The 15,273-nt window shown below is 38.4% G+C and overlaps 1 protein-coding gene across 8 annotated transcripts in view; it reads right to left on the bottom strand.

The window, feature by feature from the left end:
- The window catches only part of TLK2 (tousled like kinase 2), a 118,495-nt gene that overhangs the window by 75,500 nt on the left and 27,722 nt on the right, over positions 1-15,273 (bottom strand). For 4 of the 8 annotated variants that reach the window (XM_055408152.2, XM_055408151.2, XM_055408145.2 and 1 more), the window contains exons 3-6: positions 3,659-3,730; positions 2,655-2,724; positions 1,626-1,669; positions 803-898 (exon numbers count right to left, since the gene is read on the bottom strand). The exons of 3 other annotated variants lie outside the window; for them this stretch is intronic. In XM_055408152.2, coding sequence (XP_055264127.1) covers positions 803-898; positions 1,626-1,669; positions 2,655-2,724; positions 3,659-3,730 — 282 coding nt within the window. The remainder of the gene's footprint in view (positions 1-802; positions 899-1,625; positions 1,670-2,654; positions 2,725-3,658; positions 3,731-15,273) is intronic. One more of the 8 variants, XM_055408147.2, reaches the window with a different exon arrangement.

Genomic DNA, 15,273 nt, shown 5'->3' with positions numbered 1-15,273 from the left:
TAAAGGGACATAATACACTCTTATGTACAGGGTTCTCGTACGGTATCAACAAATCAGCCAAAGGCACTTGAGTGAACTGACATAAAATCCTACCTGAGCTGGTTCAGGGATTCTCAACTTTGGCACTAGTACCATTCTGGACTGGATCATTCTTTGTTGTGGGTGCCCGTTCCATGCATGGCAGGATGTACACCAGCATCCCTGGCCTCTGCCCAGTAGCTGCCTATGGCATCATTCTACCCACCCTCTAGTTCTGACCAAAAATCACTTCAACAGTGCCAAATGTCCCCTGATGGGATAAACTACCCCAGCCTGAGAACCACTAACTTGCTGTGAAGTTTTTATAGAGTTTCAGACCTCACTCACAGGCAGAAAACAAACCTATCCCAAATCTGTGCAGCATTAGCTTCTCTACTACATCATTGAGCAAGCCATAAAATTAATTCAAATACCAGGAGCTGACCAAAATTTTTTGAAAGGAATTTAACTACAGGAGTATGTAAGTCTGGCCAGGATAAAAACCTAATGTTTGGACGGGAAACCCCTTTCTTGATAGAACAATGAGCTACAGGCCTAGAAGTAATCGATTTATACTGGGAGAACAGGATCAGTTCTTATAAAATGTAAACTGACTGATACAGATTTGAACCTAAGTTAAGAGATTCACAGGTAATGCTATGAACGTTTCTCCTTAAGACTTCACTCCCCTTGGGTAATTAATGGAAGAGAAACTTTGCTTGAGTGTTCCTGGGCTTCTTGGTCTCCTACAACAGGTGTCACATTTCTCCAGGTGAATGCTTACCGGTAAGGGATTGGATAAGGAATGTTGCGGTGAGGATCGTGCAACTGGTGGAACACTTCTGCCAGGGCTGGTTCCTGGCCCGCTTCCCCCAGCAAACTGGCCAACAGGGAAAAATGGATATGAATAATTCACAACAGTACTATGCTTCAGATAAGGAGAGTAAAAGATTAATACACAAACAGGTCTTAATTATACATGGTCCCTTTAAGTCTACACATTTTATTCTAGATAGAAAATGCCATGTAAGTCAAATTCTGCTATCTTTCCAATGAGATTTTTAATGAGAAGCTCCAGCAGAACTGTACCAAGATATAAGGAAAACATGGCTAGAAACCTGAAGGTACACATGATTTAGAAAAGACATAAGAGAAGAATATTTTCCCTTCTTGTCTCAAAATACATGAAGCAGGAATACAGTGTATGTTAGTGTCCCCTTCAGTAACCACTAAGGATGGGTCAGTGAGCTTACTACAGGTTCCACTGGACTACAGGTAGAGGACAAAAGAAGAGTCTGAGTCATTCCACTTCAACCTTTGTAAGACACAAAACCTAGTCTGGCCAAGAGAACAATCACCTCATTTGTGAATTTTTATATCATCACAGACAAGACACATCATGAACAAATTTAAATTCAGGAAGTCAGTAGTTGTTTCCTCTTATAGAGATGGGGCAACATCAGATTGATGAAGGTGGGGAGGAAGGGGAGGAGAGCACAGTAAAGGCAATATATTCCTTTCTAAAGCTTTAAATGAATGAAAGGTTTAGGTTCTTTTTTTTCCAAAAAAAGTCACTATAGATTTCTTTTTCCAAAAATTTAACTTACCTCAAAGTAATCACTAATTTTATGTCCCCTAGGAGTGCCTTTCCCTGAAAATAAAACCAAAGTAAGTATAGTTTTTCCAGTAACACAAGTAAACCATCATTTGCTAAAGTGTATTATGTATTCAATGACTGCCTATGCTGTTACCAATTCAAATGTCAACTTTACTTTTAACAAATGAGCCAAAATACCTGTTTCCTAAGAACAGAAGACAGTTTCCACCACAAAATAAAACACTGAAATAAGCAGTGAAAGAAAGACCTTTTCACAGCTTGCTTTCCTTTAAGATTCACTCTTTCTTTTACAAGTACACTAACAAAGATTATGCCACAACTATGAATCAAAATAAAACTAAACTATAAACTACACCCCCAACTAAGAGGATAAAAAATTCAAAACAAATTCATCAGAACTAAATGGTTTATTCTATTTCACAAGTAACTTTATGTGACCTTGTTACTTTGGAAAAATTTTCTCCCACAAAAGTAAAAAATGATTTGCAGATTAAAAGATACAAAATGAGGGGAGGGGGCCTTTCGTTTCTTGGAAGCTCTTCCATTTCATTTATTTTTTCTTTAATTATTTAAAGAAATCTGGCATTATGACCACATACTTACAGATTTATTCCACTGGGCGTCAATTATTCAATTGAATAACTGACATGGAAGAAGGGTAGGTAAAAGGACAGCCATGTAAATGAAACCATTAACAAACCACTGATCTAGTGCAAGACACAGTTAAAACTGCTATGCAATCTCTTTTCTGTACAATAAATGCTTAGTCTGAAGACAAATCCATAGTGAGAAGACTATTAACTTACAACAGGGAAAACTAGAGTCCCCACAGAACTGACACTGTTTTGTCAAGTGTGTATCAAATGGCAAGTCTATCATAAACAGCCTGATATTCCCTTAAGGAATGCAAATCTCCACTGTTAGGAATCCCTGTATGCACACTAATAAGTGTGAGCTGGAAGTTTTATACCTAAGTACATAAGAATTTATATTTTTACTGGTGTTAAATTATTACTACCTTGGCTAGTTTCATATGGTTCAGCTTTCCTTTTCCGGTTTCGCTGGTCATTCTGTTTTTTCTCAGGAGTCTGTTAAATACCATATACATCACAATTAGCATTTTGTTAAATTTTTCACGTTATGAAAATTAGAGTGTACATAAAAAATATCAAATTTATAAGGATAATTAACTGGCTCACAAGTCCTAAATGAGTGTCCTACTCTTACAGCAGGGTCATGGAAAGAATATAAGATCTGGAATCAAACCATTTATACAATTTTTGGCCAACTGCTTAAAATGTCAGAGCTTTAATTTACTTATCTGTAAATCAGGGTTGCTGCAAAAGCTTAAATGAACTATTTTATAAAGCACAAATGTAGTACAAGCATCTAGCATATAGTAGGCTCTCAAATAGCTGCTGTTACAATATTTTTTCTTTTTGAGGCCACACCATGCAACTTGTGGGACAGTAGTTTCCTGACCAGGGATTAAAAATCTTGACCCCAGCAGTGAAAGCACTGAGTCCTAACCACTGGACCACCAGGGAATCCCAATATTTCTACTTTAAAAGAACTTAAATCTAAAATTTTTTTCCAAAAGGAAATATCTGCATTATCAGTCAACTTACTATTCTATTCAGTCTTACCTAAGTGCAAAGTAAGCGGTTACATGTTCAGCTAGGTTATTTGCCTTTAAAAAGCAAAAAACTTCAAATTTTGTTACTGAAGTCTTTCAGGCCACACTCACTCACTCTGCTGAAGTACTAAGAAGTGCTAAAATTCAAGGACACCTAGACTAAGTCAGCTACAACTGCAAATTTCTACCTTTTATTGATTATTATGATTATAGTAATAAAAAACCATCAGGGCCACATGACAACTGTGCAGACACAAAGAGCACACAACTCTAAGGGGAGTCATTCACACAGACCCTAATGGGACCCCAAGTCTGCAGTGCTATGGTTTAACCCAGATCTAAAGTGTGGGAATATGAGAAGTCTTGCAATGGATATGGCTTCTTACCTCTACTTCTTTATCACTCAAGGACCCCACGCTGCACAAGCTCTGGTTGGAAGACTCACTATTGAGTGGCCCCTGAAAGGAAAAAAACAAAAAGGAATCAAAAGAAACTAAGATGACAGCAAAAATGAGGAAGAAGCCATGTGATTGATATCTACGTCAAGTCAAAGAAACCAAGATTAACTGCAACACCTCTGAGCCAACTTGAAAAGAACTCCATCCATCATACAGTAGAGGGCACTCATGTTAAAATTCTCTACCTAATGTTATTTTCATTTCCTTTACAAATTCTGAACTCCTGTGCAAACTTTCCCCTTCTAGAGTACTTCCACATGGAGCAAGTTCATTCTTTAAGGAAAATAAGCAAGGGAAAAACGATTCTCGTGATTCTTGTATCTTACAGTCGATATCTGGAAGTTGAGATGTTAAGGGTATGTCAAGGGTTCCTCATGAGGGAGTGGTCAGAGACCATAATGAAGGAAACACTTTTTCGAATCATGCTTTAAAAAGACTGCCAGCTCAAAAAGCAGTTACAAAAGACTGACCTCTAACCCTAACAGTGTGAGGATCTCTGCTAGCCTCCTGCTCAGAGAAACTGATGAAAATTATTTTTTAAAACCACCACTCAAAGCCTCTGACAATGGTCCCTAAGAGCAAAGAGCTAATGAAGAAACAACCATTCAATAAAATCTACGAAAAATTTAGCCTGCAAGGTCAAAGTCTGTGGTACCTGAACTAAGATTACGCTTTTCTTCCTATATCCCACCCTCCCATCTCAGCAGGGTTCCAGACTGCTGCAGCCAAGAGCACAGGCCCCCTCCTTCCCCCAGCTCTCAGTCAAGGCTTTCTTCTTGAGGAGCAGGACTTCAGGCTTCTCATTTCGTCCCCAGCACTCTGTCATTGAAGCTAAGTCCCAGCCAAGTACATCAAAGACAGTAGGCTTCCTTCTGCCTAATACTGACTTGTGGAAGGGAGGCTCTGCCTTAGCTTGGTACACTGAAAATACTGGGACTCCAACAGCTCATAAGGTAGTGGTTCCACGTACGAGAGACAAGCTGCTGTGTGCACCCCATCTATACCTCCGCTCCTAGTATTCAGTTCCTAGAGGCTGAATGTCACTCACAGAAAAGTGTTACTCATTGTCCCCACCCCCAACACCAGAATCCTGGCTTAGATATTTTGCCAGGGGTAAAACGTTGGAACGTATACTACCAAATCTCTTCGAAAGGACCTGACTTCATTCTCAACAGAGTGTGGACAAGTTTAAATCTTACAGATATTCAATGGCGACTGTGGCAAAAGGCAAGTGGGAAAACATTTGTGTAATGAAGATACAGCCTAGACTGTAGGTCAGTTAGTTAGCAAGACAGAACCAAGGAATAAGGTCCCACCAGGGAGAAGGAAATAGATGGGGAAACAGTGGAAACAGTGTCAGACTTTATTTTTTGGGGCTCCAAAATCACTGAGGATGCTGACTGCAGCCATGAAATTAAAAGACGCTTACTCCTTGGAAGGAAAGTTATGACCAACCTAGATAGCATATTAAAAAGCAGAGACATTACTTTGCCAACAAAGGTCCGTCTAGTCAAGGCTATGGTTTTTCCCGTGGTCATGTATGGTTGTGAGAGTTGGACTGTGAAGAAAGCTGATCGCCGAAGAATTGATGCTTTTGAACTGTGGTGCTGGAGAAGACTCTTGAGAGTCCCTTAGGACTGCAAGGAGATCCAACAAGTCCATTCTAAAGGAGATCAATCCTGGGTGTTCCTTGGAAGGACTGATGCTGAAGCTAAAACTCCAATACTTTGGCCACCTCATGCGAAGAGTTGACTCACTAGAAAAGACTCTGATGCTGGGAGGGATTGGGGGCGGGAGGAGAAGGGGACGACAGAGAATGAGATGGCTGGATGGCATCACCGACTCGATGGACATGAGTTTGAGTGAACTCCGGGAGTTGGTGATAGACAGGGAGGCCTGGTGTGCTGTGATTCATGGGGTCACAAAGAGTTGGACACGACTGAGCAACTGAACTGAACTGACTGGTCAAATGATTATTGACAAAGGAGCCAACACCATTCAATAGAGGAAAGAAGAGCCTTTATAACATAGGGTGCTGAGACAACTCGATGGCCACAGGCAAAACAATGAAGATAAACTCCTACTTCACACCATATAAAAATTAACTCAAAATGGTTCAAGAACTTAAACCAATAGCTAAAACCATACAATTCTTAGATGAAAGGGGTAAATCTTCACAACCTCAAACTGGGCAAAGAATTCTTAGATATGACATTTAAAGTGCCTACAACAAAAGAAAAAAAAAGATAAATTAGACTTTTTCAAAATTAAAAATGTTTGTGGGGCTTCCCAGGTGGCACTAGTGGTAAAGAACCCGCCTGCCAATGCTGAGAACATAATGAGATGTGGGTTTGGTCCCTGGGTCAGGAAGATTCCCCCGGAGGAGGGCATGGCAGGCTCACTCCAGTATTCTTGCCTGGAGAATTCCATGGACAGAGGAGCCTGGTGGATTATAGTCCACAGGGTCACAAAGAGTTGGACACGACTGAAGGGACTGAGCACACGTGGTTGAAAGGACACTATCAACAAAGACAACCTACAAAATGGAAGATATTTGCAAATCATATATTTAAAAATGTACTGGTATGCTATATAATGGAGAAGGCAATGGCAGGCCACTCCAGTACTCTTGCCTAGAAAATCCCATGGATGGAGGAGCCTGGTAGGCTGCAGTCCGTGGGGTCGCTATGAGTCAGACATGACCGAGTGACTTCACTTTCACTTTTCACTTTCACACATTGGAGAAGGAAATGGCAACCCACTCCAGTGTTCTTGCCTGGAGAATCCCAGGGACGGGGGAGCCTGGTGGGCTTCCGTCTATGGGGTCACACAGAGTCGGACACAACTGAAGTGACTTAGCAGCAGCAGCAGCATGCTACATAAAGAACTCTTATAGTTCAGAAATAAAGACAGATAATCCAATATAAAATGGGCAAAAGGTCTAAACAGACATTTCTCCAAAGATGAGATACAAATGACCAATAAGCACATGAAGAGAAGCTCAACATCATTAGCAAATGGGGAAACAAAAATCAAAACCAAAATGTGGTACCACTTCACACCTACCAGGATGGATAGATTCACAAAGACAATAAGAAGTGCTGGCAAGAATGTGGAGAAACTGGAACCCACAAACACTGCTGGTAGGAACATAAAATGGTGCAGCTGCTTTCAAAAGCAGTTGGGCAGTTACTCAATTACACAGAGTTACATATGACCCAGAATGCTACGCCTAGAAACATATTGAAGAGAAATAAAAACATGTACACCCACAAACTTGGACACGAATTTTCACAGCAGCATTACTCACAAAACTCAAAAGGTTTGAAAACAATCCAGATATCCATCAACTAATAAATGGATACATGAAATATGATATATCCATACAATGGAATATTATTTGACCATAAAAAGGAACCAAGAACTGATACTTGCTACAGTATAAATGAACCCTGAAAACATTTTGCTGAGTTAAAGAAGCCAGTAACAACAGACCACATATCAAATGATTCTACTTACGTGAAAACTCAGAACAGAGAAATCTAAGACAGAAAGTAAAGCATAGCTGCTTAGGGGAAGGGTTGAGGGACGGAGGGTGCTAGCTAAAGGGTACAGGATTTCTTTTTGAGGTGATAAAAATATTCTAAAGCTGACTGTGTTGACGGTTGTACGTATCTCTAAATATACTAAAAACCAATGAATTGTGCAATTTAAATGGGTGAACTATATGGCATATAAATAACATCTCAATAAGGCTATTTAAAAAAATAAGTTACTAGGCTTAGAGTCAATTTACATTCATTTCAGGGTATTCTTTTCACTGTATCCTTAAAGTACTATTTTTAAATTGTAATCAACACAATATATCAGAGAGCTTCATACTGAGATGCTTGTAAAACTGCAAAGGAAAAATATAAAGGGAAACTAGGAAGAAGAAATAAAATAAAATCAAGAATTCCCAGTGACATAAATCAATAAAGGACTTATTCCTTTAATGATATAATAGTTTCACGATGTTTAAAAAAAGCTTTACTTAAGTAAGAATTCTATAATAATTTAAATAGAATCTATGCTTAAATGTTAAAAATATTCTATGAATTATCTTTATTGTAACTGTCAAGAAGTATTTTACCTCCCTTCAGTTCAGTTCAGTCGCTCAGTCATGTCCGACTCTTTGCAACCCCATGAATCACAGCACACCAGGCCTCCCTGTCCATCACCAACTCCCGGAGTTCACTCAACCTCATGTCCATTGAGTCAGTGATGTCATCCAGCCATCTCATTCTCTGTCGTCCCCTTCTCCTCCCGCCCCCAATCCCTCCCAGCATCAGAGTCTTTTCTAGTGAGTCAACTCTTCACATGAGGTGGCCAAAGTATTGGAGTTTCAGCTTTAGCATCAGTCCTTCCAATGAACACCCAGGATTGATCTCCTTTAGAATGGACTTGTTAGATCTCCTTGCAGTCCTAAGGGACTCAAGAGTCTTCTCCAGCACCACAGTTCAAAAGCATCAATTCTTCTGCGATAATAAAATAATATACTATTAACATATTTTACCCACCAACTATCTCTCACTTCCAAAAGGCAATGGCAAATGGGTTGAATAAAGGCAAAAGAGAATTGAAGAACCTATTTTTTTTTTTAGCAATTATGATATGAACTGTAAAGTGTACATAACAGTGGTATACACTGTAGTGTTTGAAATATCAAAGCAATAGGCACAAAGATCCTTGTGGTTCCTGGAGTATGTGTGGCTAACCAAAAGAAAAACAGGATTAAGAATCATTTAATCCTCCCTATCCCTGTCCTTTTCTGAAGCACAGCATCCTAAATTATTATAAAATCATTAGATTAAATTTAATTAGCAGGGATAAATGACACACATCCCCTGTTCTAAAACAGCTTACTGTCTAGTAAGAGAGCTAACCAAAGGCTTTTAGGCAAACAATGTTATTTTTCAAAAACGCAGCTATCGTTAAAAACCCAATAAAAAAGGCAGAAAAAAAATGAACTAGAGAAGGATAAAAAGGCATGACAAAATTCAATGTATGATCCTTGATTTGACCGTGGATCGTAAAACAAAGCAAAAGCAAAACCAAATAAAGGACATTATTGGGACAAAGGCAGAAATTGAATATAAACTATATACTGAATAATTAAGTTCCAGTCTATTAGTATCTGCCCCTCAATTGTAAACTCTCTCATTTGTTGGATCTTTTTACTAAGGTGCTTTATGAGTTTTGTATGAGTATATAAACAGCTTTGGGGGCATCCTCCACGTTTCAGGGGTTAAGGAGCAATCAATCCCAAGGGAATTTTAATGGTCACCTCTGCTAATGCCCTACAACATTCACTAGTTCCAAATATATTATTACATTAGTTTTCCGGCCCAGGATTTCCACACAAAGCTGGAGTTTCCATTTCTTGTGGCTTTTAACAGCCACAAGCCAAAGTTAAGCAGTTCTCTTCCATCCTATGTCCTGGATTGGTGGACAGTTTTATTAGTCCTAATTCATAGACAAGTGTGCCCCTTCCCAATCCCCAGCTTTAGACAGTTCCAGTTCAAGCCTCTGGCCTCAATTATTATCCCCAGGGAAAAATTAACCCCAAAGACATAAAAGCTTACGGGTTACTAAAGTTTAACTCTCATTCACCACTGTGACATCTTCATCTCCCAAGTTAGAATAACTAGGATTCAATTTTTCCTATTTTCCTCATACTGCTGACATTCAGGAATTATATACTTTTCATATATTTCATTTAACCAATTACTGAGTTGTTATTCATCCTAATCACCTGTTTGTTCCTCTTGACTTGCCTGTTCAAATATAAATCATAGTAGTTATAAATAATAAATTTATGTATTCCTGGTGGCTCAGAGGGTAAAGTGTCTGCATGCAATGCGGGAGACCTGGGTTTGATCCCTGGGTCGTGACGATCCCTTGGAGAAGGGAACAGCTACCCACTCCAGTATTCTTGCCTGGAAAATCCCATGGATGGAGAAGCCTGGTAGTCACAGTTCATGAGGTTGCAAAGAGTCGGAGATGACTGAGAGACTTCACTTTCACTTTTCCACAATTTACACCTCTTGTTTCTCATTTTACTGCTTTGAATAAAACAACATAAATAATCACCATAAAGAACACTATTGGGCTTCCCTGGTGGCACAATGGTAAAGAATCCACCCGCCAATGCAGGAGACACAGGTTTGATCCCTGATCCAGGAAGATCTCACAAGCTGAAGAGCAACTAAGCCTGTGCACAAGAGCCTATACTCTAGAGCCTGGGAGCCGCAACTACTGACCCCACGTGCTGCAACTATTGAAGCCCGCATGACTTAGAGCCTGTGTTCCACAAGAGAAGACAATGCAACAAGAAGCCCATGCACCACAACTAGAAAGTAGCCCCCGCACACTGCAACTAGAGAAAAGTCCTCGCAGCAATGAAGACCCAGCGCAGTCAAATATAAATAAATAATAAAATGAAATTATATTTTAAAAAAATCACTGTTGTGTCCTTTTTCAAAGTAACTTCTCTAGTGCTTTACCATTAAAAACTGTAATAAGACTGCAAAGAACCAAACAGTCTTTTAAAAGATAAAGTTGGAGGTGTCCCAAATCCACTTATTACAAAGCTACAGTAATCAAAACAGTATGGGACTGGCGTAAAGACAGACATAGACGAAAGTTATACCATGCTCTTGGATTGGAGAATCAATATTGTCAAAACGAATACATGACCCAAGGCATCTACAAATTCAAAGAAATCCCTATCAAATTACCAATAGAATTTTTCACAGAACTAGAACTAAAGAAATCTAAAATTTATATGGAAACACAAAAGACTCCAAACAGTTAAAGAAATCATGAGAAAGAAAAATGGAGCTTGAAGAATCAGACTCCTTGACTTCAGACTATACTACAAAGCTACAGTAATCAAAGCAGTATGGTACTGAACTTCCCTGGTAGTCCAGTAGTTAAGACTCTGCACTTGCAATGCAGGGGCTACAGGTTTGATCCCTGGTCAGGGAACTAAGATCTCCCATGCCATGTTGTGTGGCTAAAAAAAAGCATGGCATTGGCACAAAGACAGAAAAATAGATCAACAAAACAGGATAGAAAGCCCAGAAATAAACTCATGCACCTATGGTCAAATAATCTACAACAAAGGAGGCAACAAAAATATACAATGGAGAAAGACAGTCTCTTCAATAAATGGTACTGGGAAAACTGAACAGCTACATGTGAAAAGTGAAATCAGAACATCACCAACACCATAAACAAAAATAAACTCGAAATGGATCGAAGACTTAAATGTAAGGCTGGACACCATAAACCTCTTAGAGGAAAACATAGGCAGAATACTCTTTGACATAAATTGCAGCAATATCTTTCTTGATTCACCTCCGAGAATAATGAAAATAAAAATAAAAACAAACAAATGGGACCTAATTAAACTTGAAAGCTTCTGCACAGCAAAAGAAACCATAAAGAAAATGAAGACAACTTACAGAATGGAAGAAAATATTTGCAAACAAAGCAACTGACCAACATGCAGCTGTATGTCAAAAAAAAAAAAAGACAACGCAATTAAAAAATGGGCAGAAGATCTAAACAGACATTTCTCCAAAGAAGACACATAAGACTTCCCTGATAGTCCAGTGGTTAAAAATCCACCTGCCAATACAAAGAACACAGGTTTGATCCTTGGTCCAGGAAGATTCCATGTGCCATGGGGCAACTAAGTCTGTGCACCATGACTACTGAAGCCAGCATGCCCTGGAGCCCATGCTCTATAACAAGAGAAGCCACTGCAATGAGAAGCCTGTGCACTGCAACTGGAGAGTAGTCCCTGCCAGTTTCAACTAGAGAAAACCTGAGGCCAGCAACAACGACCCAGCACAGTCAACATTAAACATTTTTCAAAAAAAGACATACAGATGGCCGAAAAAGCACATTAAAAGATGCTCAATCATAGACATGCAAATCAAAACTATAATGAGGTATCACTTCACAACAGTTAGAATGTCTATCATCAAAAAGTCAACGAACAATAAATGCTGGAGAGGGTGTGGAAAAAAGGGAACTCTCCTACACTGTTGATGGGACTGTAAACTGGTACACCACTATAGAGAACAGTATAGAGATGCCTTGAAAAACTAAAAATAGACCTACTATATAATCAAGAAATCCCATTCCTGGGCACACACCAGGAGAAAAACCATAATTTGAAATGATACATGCACCCCAATGTTCACTGCAGCACTATTTACAATAACCAAGATGTGGAAGTAACCTAAATGTCCGCTGACAGTTTAATGGATAAAGATGATGTGTTATTTATATACAATGGAATACTACCCAGCCACAAAAAGATGAAATAATGCCACTTGCAGGACATGGATGACCTAGAGATTATCAAGTGAAGTCAGTGAGACAGAGAAAAATAAATATCATATGATCTCTCTCATTAAATGGAATCTTAAAAAATGATATAATTCTTATTTACAAAAAAATGTTTATTTGCTATTGCAATAACTAACACATGTGTACTTCTATGGGCTGAGTATTCTATATTAGCACATTTGATTCTCACAAGTGAAAAACAGACCCACAGAAAACATGTAGGGGGAGAGAAAAGGGAGAAAGTCATCAGAACCCAGGACTAGGTGAAGAGGTCTTACACCAAAAGCTTGATCCATAAAAGGAAACATTAACAAATGGAAGCTTACCAAAATTAAAAACTTTTACTCAGCAAGAGATCCCACCAATAAGATGAAGAAACAAATCTTATGAAATAGACATATTAGCTCCAGAAAATGTTCACGCAAAAACCTGTACACTCATGTTCACAGTGGCTTTTACTGGTAAAAACCAAAAAACTAGAAATATATCAAATAGCCTTTACATTGTGATATATCCACACCACGGAGTACTACTCAACAATAAAGAGGGATGAACTATTTATATATGCAACAACTTTGATGGGCTCCAAGGAAATTATGCCAAGTGAAAAAGGCTAATCTCAAAAAGTTATATACTATATGATATATATATATATAAATATATTAAAAACACATACAATTCTTGAAATTATAGTATTTATAGAGATGAAAGGCAGATGAATGGATGTCAGGAATTAGGGTTTCAAGGGAAGGAATGGGGGTGGCTACAAAGGAGTAGTTGGAGAGAGTTCTGAGATGGGGCAGTTCTGCATCTTGACTGGGATGGTGGATACAGTAAGCTACACAAGCAATAAAGTTTCACAGAAGTACCTGTACACACACAGACACAAATGATGCATGTATAACATGAAATCTGAATAACCTCTGTGGATTTCACCAATGTCAACTTCTTGGTTTTAATATTGTACTATAATTACATAAGTTGTTCATACGAAGGAAGAAAAGGAGTTTATGGAACCTCCTTGTTCATTATTTTTTGCAACTTTCTTTGAATCTGTAATAATGTATGATTATTTTTATTATTTATATGTATTATATAACTACTTGCTGTGGTTAAGCAACGATGGTAAACAATACTTAGGCAGAGCCTGCTCCATGGTCAGATACTTTATATTAGTGCATTTAATCCTCTGAGAAACCTGTTACGGGCTCAACTGTGTCCTCCTTAAATTTATATACTCAAGTCCGAACCGCAAAACCTCAGAATATATTTGGAGACATGACTTTTGAAGAAGTAATTAAGTTAAAATGTGTCAGTAGGGTGGATACTAATCCAAAATGACTGATGTCCTTATACAAAGTGGAAATTAGGACAAAGAAACACCAGACAGGCATGCACAGAAGAAAGACCATATAAAGACACAATGAGAAGGGGGCCATATGCAAGCCAAGGAGAGAAAGCCTCAAAGGAATCAATCCTATTGACACCTTGATCTTGAACTTCTAGCCTCCAGCATTTGTGAGAAAATAAATTTCTGTTGTTGAAGCCACTCAGTTTATGTTACAGCAGCCCTAGGAAACCGATGACAAACTTATACGATAGCTATTAGCAGTCTTATTATTAGATAAGAAAACTATAAGAGAAGTTTAGTAAACTTCCCACGGTCACCCAGCTGCCAAAAAGCAGTGCCAGGATCTGGACCTAAGCAACCTGGCTTCAAAACATGTACTACTGTCTTCAGCTGTACTGCAGAAATATTCGTATACTGTGCTACTGTCATACAGCTGTACTCTAGATATACTGGTATAGAGTCATCTCCACATTCAGTGATATATTTTAAAAATACTTAACTTGTCAGACATTCTTCGGATAAACTCCCTGAAACAAAATAATTGGCCATTTGCAAATATTTTTACTTGAACTTAAATATATATACATATATTCATAAATAAGATTAGGTTATATTTTGACTTCTTCATGTGTCAGGTTTTGTTATCAGAGTTTATTTATACCTATGTCATTATTTAACACGAGAATTATTTATTTCTTAAAAGGTTAGGACAGACCACCACTAACTAGGGAGTGGTTTCTTTTGCATTGCTTCAAAGGAGTAGGAGGAAGAGGAGGAGGAGGAAATAATTTTGTAATCACCGTGATTTTTTCTTGGTTATAGGAGTCTATTCTGATTTTTACATCTTATTTTTGTCAATATTAATATCTACTATCTTGGATGAAAATTAACTACTTTCACTAGGATTTTAATATTAATATCATGTAACTTGTAACTTCATAAGCAACAAGAGAGTCCAAAACGCAGTACTTGGGTGCAATCTCAAAAACAACAAAATGATCTCTGTTCATTTCCAAGGCAAACCATTCAATATCACAGTGATTCAAGTCTATACCCCAATCACTAGTGCTGAAGAAGCAGAAGTTAAATGGTTCTGTGAAGACCTAGAAGACCTTAACACCAAACAAAAAGATGCCCTTTTCCTCATAGGGGACTAGAAGGCAAAAGTAGGAAGTCAAGAGATACCTGGAGTAACAGGTAAGTTTGGCTTTGGAGTACAAAATGAAGCAGGGCAAATGCTAAAAACGTTTTGCCAAGAGAACACACTGGTGATAGCAAACACCCTCTTTCCAACAACACAAAGATGACTACACATGGACATCACCAGATGGTCAATACCAAAATCAGACTGATTATATTCTTTGCAGCTGAAGATGGAGAAGCTCTTTATAGTCAGCAAAAACAAGACCTGAAGCTGACTGTGACTCAGATCATGAGCTCCTTATTGCAAAATTCAGGCTTAAACTGAAGAAAGGAGGGAAAACCACTAGGCCATTCACATATGACCTAAATCAAATCCTTTATGATTATATAGTGAAGGTGACAAATAGATTCAAGGGATTAGATCTGATAGAGCAGCTGAAGAACTATGGATGGAGATTCATAACATCATACAGGACGCAGTGATCAAAACCATTTCCAAGGAAAAGAAATGCAAGAAGGAAAAAGTTTTCTGAGGAGTCCTTACCAACAGCTGAGAAAAGAAGAGAAGCAAAAGGTAAAGGAGAAAGGAAAAGATAATACCAATCTGAATGCAGAGTTCCAGAGTACAGCAAGGAGAGACAAAAAA

The sequence above is a fragment of the Moschus berezovskii genome, chromosome 20 (assembly GCF_049115385.1).
Source record: "Moschus berezovskii isolate FMDL1 chromosome 20, NW_MosBer_1.0, whole genome shotgun sequence".
NCBI lineage: Eukaryota > Metazoa > Chordata > Mammalia > Artiodactyla > Moschidae > Moschus > Moschus berezovskii.
Note: the sequence above shows the minus strand (reverse complement) of the source record. Positions and strands in the feature narration are given on the sequence as shown.